General features: G+C 35.0%; 1 protein-coding gene across 2 annotated transcripts in view; it reads right to left on the bottom strand.

Moving 5' to 3' along the window:
* Window positions 346-11,923, bottom strand: part of CNOT2 (CCR4-NOT transcription complex subunit 2) — a 93,916-nt gene continuing 82,338 nt past the window's right edge. For both annotated transcript variants that reach the window (XM_021385160.1, XM_021385159.1), the window contains exons 11-15: window positions 10,500-10,561; window positions 10,354-10,403; window positions 9,386-9,486; window positions 8,718-8,862; window positions 346-1,485 (exon numbers count right to left, since the gene is read on the bottom strand). In XM_021385160.1, the coding sequence (XP_021240835.1) occupies window positions 1,399-1,485; window positions 8,718-8,862; window positions 9,386-9,486; window positions 10,354-10,403; window positions 10,500-10,561 (445 nt within the window). In that variant the 3' untranslated portion in view covers window positions 346-1,398. The remainder of the gene's footprint in view (window positions 1,486-8,717; window positions 8,863-9,385; window positions 9,487-10,353; window positions 10,404-10,499; window positions 10,562-11,923) is intronic.

Genomic DNA, 11,923 nt, shown 5'->3' with positions numbered 1-11,923 from the left:
GCTTCTCGCATAATTTCCTTCTTAGATGAGTTCATGAAGCACCTTTTATCATTTGAACAGTTGTCGTGTTACCCAACCCCCAGTGTAAAAAGGATGTGCTTTTTTTTTTTTTTTTTAAAAACAAAACAAAACAAAAAAGAGAAGATTTCAAACCAAGATGATCAAACGTTTTGGCCTACTGTGGAAAAGAATGTAAATCTCTGTTATAAAATTACTTGTCAGCAGCAAAAAGACTCTTCAAGTGCCTTAACCACTGTACAGCTTGATAGTTTTAATACTTCAATTTTTTTTTCCATTATTCATTGTTGAAGAAATAATTTCACAATCTCAAATCAAAGTCAACACTGCAGTGAGGAGAGCTTTTCTACTTTATTACAAAGAGAAGAAGCCTTTATGTGGTCAGAAAATACAAGATTGATCTTTTTTTTCTCTTCCTATGAAACGCTGCTGTTCAAACAGCCAGAGTGAATTGTCTCAGTTCACTTAAGTCCCATCACATTCACTTGGGTATGGATGTCCTTGGCTGCTGAAAATCTGGCCCTTTAGTGCACAGGGCGACAAAGTAGTCCCCTGACCAGCAGTTCCAGAATGTCCCGTTTTCATATATTGCATCCATGCACACCTCCTAAAAATGAGGTACAGCAGGGCAAACATTTTCCAAAATAGATGTCATATATATAATATATACACATTCGTACATACATACCTTTATTCATGTGATGTCCAAAAATTTAAAAAAAATGTACACATTTATTACAAAATCGTAACAAAGACTGGACAGTGTTTTGCTCATTCTGGAAAGATGAAGCTCAGTAATACACAACTCTGGAAACTAACCAGAGACTGTGGCAATATCTTTCTTCTAAACAGTCAGATATTCTTGCATTAAGCTTGGCGAAAACTGCCTTTCAAAAACAGAAGGGGAAGTAAAATGAAGGAAGCAAACCTTGCTCATCTTTCCAAATGAAATACGAGAAGGATCTTCACATAAAAATGCACAAACATTTTTTATTACCAATAGTGCTACAATGAACAATGCAAATTTTGTTGTCTAATTTTTTGTCTTTTTTCTTATTTTTTGTCTTTTTACATTTTGGAAAACTAAGTGGTAAACTTTTGTCAGTGTACTCGCTTGTCTTTACAGACCCAAGCTTGTCTGCTGGCAAAAATAAAACAAAAACAAAAATTCAGACCCTGCTCAAACTAAAGAAAAACAATTACAAATTTAGTTGTTGGGCAGCACATAATTAGTAAGGCAGGACCTCAAATGGTGACCCTTCGCATGAGCCAATTGCCAGATCCTCAAGGAATTAAAACCAGGATGCCTGAGCCACATCAGTTCTGCAGTTATGTTGAGTATTGTGCTGAGACAGCCATACCCCAAGAAAAGGGAAGTCTTTAGAAGGCTTGCTGAGCAGGGTTGTAGTTGAAGGTTGATGGCAGATGAGGCCTTTCTTCTAATTTGTCATATTCCAGATGGAACTCCTACAATTAAAAAAGAAACAAACAAAAAAAAAAGACAAAGCCAAATAAAACTATGTGTCATTTAACCGCTGAAAAGTGTTTTCTACAAGCCATACTTGAAAAGCACAAATACAAAAGAGATCAAGTCCTAGTCTATCTTGAGGCAAAAACACATGATTTCACTGCCTTGGATTCTATATTTTAATTAGAAAAAAGCCAACATCCTGAGCCACTACACCTGCAATGTGTGGGCTCCCCCCCACCTTTTTTTTTTTTAAATGGTACCTCACCCTCAGAACCCCTGTTATGATCTCAGTTATACAATATGCGTGCACAACATGCTCACAAATCAGCTCATGCCATGATTGCATTATGAATAAAGGTTCCTGTCTTTCAACAATCCATATGCACAGAAACTTACTTTGTATAATCTGAAGTTTTGAGATATTTTGCGGTAGTCTACCAGGCCCAGGCCCAACTTTAAGTTAAACAAGCTAGGTTACACCTTAGCACAACACTGGGGAACATGACCTAAAATGCCAGAGACAAACTACTGAAACCTAATTAAGCCAGAACGGAAGAATAATAATCTACCACATTTCACACTCCAATGTCAGCCTCAGATTTACTCAAATCCTCGTGTATGTCCTGAGCTCCTTGGTATTACATCCCTCCTTGAAAACATCCTTCACAAGAAATATGCCCGGTGTTTTATACGCAACCATTCAGAATAAAAATCTTTGCCCATGTACTCAGATGCCACACAAGGAACTGATGCAGAAACAAGCAGCTTCGTTGTCTCACTGGCACAACCACCTGACATCCCTCTGAGGAGGTCTGGTTTGCCTACATGTAAAATGTCTCAGTGATACAACAGGAATTTTTAATCTGACTACACCAACGACTACAAATCAGATTGCAGCTAGCCCAGATATCTAAATGCATCCTGATTATTACACTGAAAAAAGCAGCTTTTCCCCCTGTGACCTTGCACACAACCCTCAATTAGTACACTCTGACATTTGGTGCTCCTTCCTTCATACATGCAGTTACAAGGAATTACTTAAATCTGACATTTTTCAGATCCTTTCCACAGCTTAGCTTTGCCTCATCCCCACTTTATCTTCATTCAAGAAGTACGGTAAGTAGAAGCTGCACAACTGTTTTTTGAGGCTACTTCAACACAACTGCTACAACTCGGACACATACAGTCGTTTATTTTGCCTAACTGAACTGGGAACCTCAGCATGTCTTCATCCGTATCTATGGAGAAAACTTAATCTCCTCCTTTTATACACTGGTAAAAACACTAAGAGTGCTGAATAGATTATATTAGAGAACTTCCTGAAGTGCTTAAATAGTCCAGTATTTCAGCTTTTACAGGCAGACAAACTAAATTAAAGAACAAATCAATGCAACATCAGAAATAAAATCCAGGAAAACTCAACACCCTGACCTCTCTCATTTAAGGCAAAACAAGGTCTAACTAGCACGGAAAGAAGGTTCAGCATGGCAACAAAACAAATGAGGGAAAAATGAGGGAATTCAGCAGATCTCTATTCTCCAGAGAATACTGTGCCTAAACCTGGAAAATCCCAGCAAAGTCTGTGTGTGAGGTTACAGTCATTCGCACTGAAGTGTTGCATGTTCGCCTCAATTTTGCTCTCCTGCTCTGCTCCAGCCAAGATGCTTTTTTTGTTTCCTCATTTTTTCCACTACACTCTGAGCGTAGCCTTTAAGTTACACATACAAGTCAATTGCTTTTGGCACTCCTGATTAACACTGCATGCCAGTTGGTGTACGTTCTCCTCTTGTGCAGATCCACACATATGTGCTGGTACTGAAGGGATGCCTGCTCTCTCCTTTTGTCAGCAGCAAGTTCAAGGTGTACAAATCTACGCAGGTATTTTGGTGTCAAAAGCTGGTCTAGGTTGACTGGATCTTCGTAATTCTGAAGTCACTTTCTAATAGGAAAAATACCTCCCAAACTTCTCTCCCATTCTTGGCATTCAACATCTCCATTTTGCACATAATCATGGAAGGATCTGCAGATTACTATCAATCTGTTGGGGAACTGCTTTTTTTTTTTTTTTTAAACAGAATTGCAAACAAAAGAAAGAGTTAATAATAAAAGCTTAGATCAGTTACCTGAACCTCCACATGCTCTGGAATGCCCTTGAAATTACACATGGAAAACAGCTACTTAAACTGCTACGATGATATTAATTACCCATAAATGGGGTTTCCAAACTTACTGTGGCTGTGTGCTACTGCTGGTCCCATCTGAAGGAAGGGCTTGGCACCTTGAGCAGTGCTTTGTGGGCCACAAACTGGAAACCCTTCGTTTAGGAGGAGGAATACAATTTCCTACCAAACTTGCTTTAGGAGCACATGAGCTGATGCTTCAGACTGTCACTGATTTTAAAATAAAAAGGGTTAAAAGAGCTTTTTTGACTTACATGTCAGCAACGCTGAAGCCCAATATCCAGCAGTGTTTAAGAACACTTGGGAGTTATATTGGACAATACCAAAAAAAGAACTCACTGACCAAAATTTGTTGAAAACTAAAAGGCAATTATTTATTGTATGTAGAAAAATACTTGTATTACATGTTTTTACACTTTATGTCTTTCCTTTTGACTCCAGGGGCCACTATAGTTTAAGATGTGAACAGCATCTCTGATATTTTTTAATATAAACAGATACAACGAAGTGTAAAAATGCCACTTAACCATTGACAAACATTTGTTATATTGTTTTACTTTCCAAACGAAATAATTATTAAAAATTAAATACCTTTTAATAACCAAGGAAAATGAGTACTAACTGTGTCTGGAAACTTAGGGCACATGTGCAACACTAAATAAATTTTCTATGCAATTAAATCAATTGCTTCTGATGTCATTCTGAAAACTTGCTTTGATGGCAAAGTTACATCAGCCTGCACATATGCAAACAATAATATGTTAGAATACTAAAGACAGAATTGTTTCAGGTGATCCACAACATTGATAGAGTAAGCCAAAGCAAAGTTAGCTGAATAGGAATTGCCCAGAGCGCAAATTATGCTGGGCTGTGTAGTCCCATCAAAGGACAGCAAAGAAAATCCAAGTGGGACCAAAAAAGCAGAATTTATGCTGGCTTAAGGATGGGTGCAAAGACCCAAGTTTAAGTTAGGAACTTAATTCAAATGCTACGGCACATCTCTGTTAGAAGAACAAATTTAACATTCTATCATTTTAAGATCAAAATTAATTTCAATGCTTTTATAATTGCTAGAAAGTCATTTAATACAGGCAGCAACCCTTACAAGAAGTAAACACATGGAAATTTAACCTTTCTCTGTAAAGAACTCCACATTTTATAGATACAAAATCAAAGTATATAGGTTTTGTAATTTTTTCTCTCCTTAAATGGGATTAATTCTCCTTACTTTTCAAAGGAGAAATTCCAGACAGTTTACTTCCGACAATTTAAATCAGGATTTCAGTAAATGTCCAACTGTAGAAGGCATTTTTGGTCTCACATCCACTTCCCTTCCTCTCTCAGTCTCTTTCACGTCTCCTCAAAAGCAACACACTATAAAACCATATCCTCAGTGAAAAATCAAAGTGTCTTTAACCATATTGTACTTTCTACATGCCCGAGGAAGAAAAACCACTCACAGAGACATATCTGTAGTCAGCATTTTCCTGTGTTCTGTTTGGCTTTTAAGGTGAATTTGAAATTCATTGTCGTTAACATTTTATCAATATTTAAACCACATATCAATATGGAATTAATAAAATCTTAATAGATTAGGAACTGTCTATTATTTTGTTTAGAGACTCAGCTTTTTTTTTTCATTTCTTTTTTTAGGAAATAGAGTATTAATAATAGAATATACAGCTTATTTTTTAATTTAAAAAAAGAAAGAAAAAATATGTTTTCATTGAAGCATAAAGTCTACTTCACTGAAATTTCTAAAAAAGAAATCTAGGATACTATCAAAAAATCTATTAAACTTCATTTTTTATATTACAAATTTAGTTGTAAGATTTTATAATGCTATTCAGAGTAAACAGTTACATTTCACTGTATCAGCTGTAATGCAATATAACTTTAATAACTGAGTTATTATTTTGCAGATACGATAAATACATAAGCTAAAAATTGCATAATGCAACTTCTGCAAGGCACAGCACATTAAAATACGTGCTGCCCTCTATTTCAACATATATACTAAAACAACAGACAAGTTTATAAAGTACCTTGAAAAATAATTTAATTTGCATACATAAATAAGAGAGTAATTTAGCAGAAATAATTCTTGTTTAACTGCTTCAAAAGAGCACTAATGAAGCCATTAAACAGCAATTACTACTGTGGCCTTCTAAGGAACTGTATTCCCAGCACTCACTAGTAACACAGCTGTTACAGTAAGAGACTGCTATTTATCAGAATTCTTTTTTTCCCCAGATTCTTATGTTTTTAATTTCCTGAACCACTGATAAATACTTCTGTGATTATTAGAAAAAGTTGCTTGGCCATACTTTCCTTCACTTAAGGGGTCATCACATACTGCCATTCTTGTATTACTCCTCATAGGAAAAGTGTACTCCAGAAATTATCAGAGGTAACACCATTACCATGCAGTGCCAAGACCACACTTTCAATATTTATTGAAGCTCTTATTTACTGATCATGGATGGAAGTCTTGCAAAAGCGTTTCCAGCAAGTGATTCCTTCTCCATGTAACACCATACTCATTTTTCCCCACATCTTTCTCTAGCCTCCTGTGATCAGTACTTAACTTGCCTGGTGCACTTTGCACCAAACTAAGAACAAATACAAAATACAAAAGAATCTGTATAGATCCTGGGCCCCAAAATCATTTGGAGAACTCATTTTGCGTACCTCTGTTTCATCCCCACCACCACGAATACCTACTATATGAAGTAAGCTCTACCTTTAGCAGAGGAAGGATGAAAGGACTAGCAAACAACTCATGCACTGGGTGCTGAATTTCAGGATAGTACTTACAACTCCAAATAGAGAAAATACTGCCTTCAGAAGTAGTGCTTAAGTATCAAGTAGTAGCATGATACATTCACTACGGGTAGAAAAATGGGAGACACTACAGAAGTTACTATTCTTATAAAATGGACACCACTTCCTTCTAGTAAAACAACTTTTTCTTTCCAGATACAGTAAAGTCTCAATCTGATCTACAGATACGGATACCTACATGAGACTTTTATTGTTCATTAACAAATAGAACATCTTACGTTGACTCCAAAGAAGAAACCTATCCTTTCAAAAAGTAATTACTTCCCCTCTGAAGACCTTAAGTAATAAACTAATCTTAAACAGTGCCTTGGGATACCTAACAAGCTATATCAAACAACAAATCAATAATTCAAACAGAAATTAAATTTTTGTTTGGGTTCTCCTTTGAGAGATGTTTTTTGCTTAAAGGTCTTGGAATCACCTTGTAAATATACATATATATATATATATAATTGCACAAGCACAGCTTGCTATTAAAATCTTCCATTGGGAAGTTTTAGCTTGGTTATGACCATTGGAAAAGCAGTAAAAGCAATGAGTCAAATGTGCAAATGGATTGACGAGTGCTACGTATCATTGGAGATGACTAAAACGTAAATTTCTTAAGGGGTTACACAGACTAAGCACATTTATTCAGTAAAAAAAAAAACACGTATCTAGTTAATCTTTAGATGAACTAGAACACTGAATTCTATCTCCTTTAATTTAGAGCTGATGTTTGAAAACTCATCAACCAACACACTCAACAGAATACTTAATAATCTTAAAAGTATGTAGATGCAGCTTGATCACAGAAATGAAATGTCTTCTGTGCAAGCAATTCAGAATCTTGGCTCCAGGTGAAAAGATTTCCAATTAAATGAAATACCTAAACAGGTAGAACATACATAGTTCCAACATATAGAAATCTTGTTCAAGGTTTTGAGATTAATTTAGTCTGATCTGCTATGTGTTTTCCAGAAAATTAAAAAAAAAAAAAAGCAAACAAGAGTACGGTACCATATCTACAGAATGTCTGACGTGTTCTAAGTTTCTTTATCATGAATGAATCTGCCATGCTGGTTAAAACTTGAAGGACAATCATGCCACAGCTATAAAATTCCAAATAACAAAAATTAAACGGAGATTTTTTGGTAAATTATTCAACTCAGACTCTAGCTAGATGTGATGGTTGTGTGCATATTGTGAATGTATCTTTTTCAGGTCAAACTAGAGCCGAATACATTCCCTTATAGGGCAGGCTATTTTCAGAAGAACATATCCCTTTTCCAGATTAGTGAATGACAACACTCCTGATCACTCAAACGTTTTTGCACATATTTGCATTAGAAAACATTTGTTTTCATGGGGTAAAGAAATCATAATCAAGCAAGGAATGTACATTGTACTAGATGGTTGTAAAAGCTGGAAGACACTAAAATACTGAAAAGTAATTATCTTTGGGGGAGGGTGGAGAAAAAGAAGCACAATTCCATAAATTGCAAGTAAAGGGTGACCAGTATAGACAGTATTCAAAACAGAAAGGAACAAATAATCACAAGTGGAAAGGGAGAAGACCGGTGTTCTTTTTGTGTTTTTTTTTTAATGCCTCTTGGCCTAGAATACAGAAAACAATCATGAAAATATCTCCTCCCTAAGAGAAGCAATCTATTTTGAAGTACTTGAACATTCAAACAACAAAGCACTGAAGTCCTACATTATGCTCAATGACACAATATCTTGAAAACAAAACAACAAAAAAAAAACAACCCAAACCAACTCCTCCCACCCTAAACACCTGTTCCAAATCTAAAGATTGACGTGGTAGCTCCCTATCCAACTTTCTAAAGCAAAATAAAATATTTGCATGCACGTTTTTTTTAAATGACAAATAATTATTTTTATTCTACAATACTGTACTTGAAAGAAAAGCTTTCAATATTAATAAAACATTTACGATGAAAGCAACAAGCTCCTTTTTGTTCCCAAAGAAAGCAGGAAATGGAGAAATTGCTCCTCCTTTTCCACAGACAAGCCAGTTTTTTTTTTTTTTTTTTTTTTTTTTTTAAGGCAATCTCTGTTCTCATGCACATCAGAAACTAAGATAATGAACTTGAATGATATGAGGTTAAAAGCTGAGATTTTGGGAAGGGCTTGGGGTTTTTGTCCTTCTAAAAATATATGGTTGACAGACTTAAAATATCCTCACAAGGGAAAAGATATACCTTAGCTACTTTCCTCCAGTTAAGACAGTCAAAGAAGTAATATGTTCCCCTCTCGTATGTATTGGTTTTCATTGTTGGCTCCATTCCGGGTGCTCTGGTGATCCATACTCGTTCTTCTTTGTGGTATCTCCAATCCCGGTTAAATCTTTCATTTTCAATAAGAAGGAAAAATAACTATTAGCATTAGTTGTTTCAATTTGACATCACAGACTACAATTTTAAGATTTTAAATAAAAATTATACAAAGCATTCAAAACCAAAATGATATTGCTAAGACATCGTTACAGCTGCTATCACATACCTCTTCCATACAATTATTACACCTTAACTTCATCACACACAAAATTTCAATAAGTCTGGTAAGTTCAAGCAACAAACTCTTTTTTATGACTGTTGGTTTTCATTTAGTTGAAGATGTTAAATCTTTAATAACTAATGGCATTCAAGAACGCAAAATTTATGAGACAGGCATTTGATTTCTGCTATATGAATGAAAACAGTGCAAAATGGAACCAACGTTGGAGGAGCTATTCAAAAAATGTTTTCCAGCTTTATAGACTGACTAAGCTTCCCTTTTCAGCATCTTTTTTTTTTTTAATATTACATGTACTACTTCATTACTGCAAAAGATTAAATCATGTAAGACTGACAAAGTAGTTTGAACGTACAGCTCTACTGCTGCTAATAGCTGTAATACATCTCCTCCATTCATGTAATAGAGATAAAACAGGAGATCTTCTCCATATCGGCCGAGTTTTATTGCAGCCAGCTGCAAAAGATTGAAGAAAATGAGGATGAAAAATCACAATATATAAATGTTTTAAGAAATAACATCCCATTTAAATAACACAAGGATACATCCAGAATGTGCTTCTATCCTATGTGTGTTGTAAATTATAATCTAACAAGAGCAATAATTATTAGAACACTTATTATTCTTCTTTTTGTTAACCTTTCCAACTAATGGGAGTATACAGTAGGAAAATAAACAGAAGAATCAGCAAGAAAGAATTTTATCCCTGCACCTATGCGTATCCTCATCTACTCTTTTTTAGTTCTTTAAACGCTTGAATGTATTTGCTTATTTCACACCCTATTAAGTAAGATGAACACAATTTCTTGCCATATTTCTCAATAGTCCATCTTAAGGAACTACAATACTTGAAGGAAAATATACCTAACAAGAATTCCTATTCACGTACACATGGGAAGCAACAGATAAACACGACAGTATCTTGAATCACAATTCTGAGCCAATCTCAAGAAAAAAACTATTTAATATGGCATTTGAATATTAGAGTATATAGAATTATAGAGTATAGAGTATATAAGTATAAGTAATTCTATAAGTATATAGAATTATACTAAACTTGCTCTCTGCATAAAGAGCATACTAGTAAAAACATAATGTGTTTGTTAACTAACTATGGCCATACTCGTTTTTGTTTTCCCTTCCTTTTTCTAAGGTGGAATGGGTACATGATACGTCTAATTAGCCAGTTAACATATCACTGTTCTTGAAAAGATTGAGAACATCCATTAAGTGCACTGAATTTGAAAAAAAAATTATCTGTTTGAAAGAAAATTTAGAAAATTACTGGTAATAAACTAACAAAAAATACACACACATACTCACCTTATCCCTAATGTGAATGTTAGTTAAGTATTCAGATGGAACATGGAAGTCTAAAAAAGAATCGGAATTGATGCAACTATTAAGACTTGTAAATGAGTACCATTTGCAAATATTAATATTGAATTAAATAGCCATTTTTCTCTTACCTATGTCTTGAGGTCGACAAGGTGATGATGCCCAAGGTGATGCAAATTTGGGATAAAGATTTCTGAGGGAAAAAAAAATACAAATTTACAAAAAAAAAAAAGCAATAAACATACCACACAACCAAAATCACTCCACATGGGGTGAGAATGAAGGAGAGAGGGAAATTTCCAACCTGTTTTCCTAAAATAGTTCAATCTATTCATTTTCTTTTTAATGTTCAGAGAAAGGATACATATAAACTGTCTACGGAATCTCCAGGGCCAAGATTTCCTTTTTTAATCTACCATTTCTTTAACTTATGTGTCAGGAATTCCAAGCCTTTTCAGGAACCCAATTTTAAGCAGATTATTTTTTATTATTTTTATCGGTTTTATTTCACCTGGAACACCTGCCATGAGCCTGGTAGGTTCTGATTTATTAGCCTACAATTTAAAAGGGAAAGGACAGCTTATACTGGCAGATTCATTTTTTATTTTTTTAACTAAGCAATAAAGATGTTCTTTTAAGTTTCAGGGACCGCAAATAAACTGAATCCCAGCACAATATGAAAATAAGTTTATCAAGATTTAATATTTTTCTTTCATACACATTTTGCTAGCATCTCAAAAATAAAGGCCTACCTCATTAGTTTAATAAAGACAAAACGATGAACTTTCCAACTCTACTACAATGATGATGTACTGAGGAATGAGTTTTCTATTTAACTGATAAAGGAGTGAAAACAGGTCCAAGCTAAAGTACATTTCTCACAGCTAGCTACAGCGCACTTCCAGCTATCCAGGACAACATGCTATCCTGACACATTGTGAAAATGTTACTTGTGTTAGGGTACACCCTATTCAACCCTTGCTTCCTTCTGGTCAAAGACTTAATAGTTGCTACTAAGTATCCGAATCCTAGAAAGCCATCTGAACACAACCAACTTCCATCTGAGCCACATGGCCTGAAAACTACCCTGCTAAAATGGTGTCAGTCTCGCCCTAGGTTAGCTAATCTTAGTGTAAAAGCGAAAGTTTGTGCTAGCGAGCCTGAAGGAAGATTGCAGCAGCAATATCTGCAAATGCTGGAAATAACTAAAACATCCTTTCTACTGAAAGCCTGGACAGTCATTGCCCAAGGAGAGCAGCCTCCTGCAGCTCCATCATACCATGCGTGCCCTAGCAACCTCACGTCCTAGGGTAAAGAATCTAGGATTTTGACTCCAACTGCACCACTACTAATTTAACATTTTTCAAGGAGGTATAGGAAAGCATACAGCCTATTTAATTAACGTTTCAGCCTATCTGATTAATATTTCAGAAAGCTTCTGAAAATGAACAAACTGCTAAACAAACTCTAAAGAACTGAAGAAGGGCCATTTTTATTTTCACTTTCATTTGTGCAGAATTTTAAGTTATTTTTATAGTTAGTTTAGTTTATATTT

Source organism: Numida meleagris, chromosome 1, assembly GCF_002078875.1.
Source record: "Numida meleagris isolate 19003 breed g44 Domestic line chromosome 1, NumMel1.0, whole genome shotgun sequence".
Taxonomy (NCBI): Eukaryota; Metazoa; Chordata; class Aves; order Galliformes; family Numididae; genus Numida; species Numida meleagris.
The sequence above is the reverse complement of the archived record's forward strand: the minus strand, read 5'-3'. Positions and strand labels throughout refer to the sequence as shown.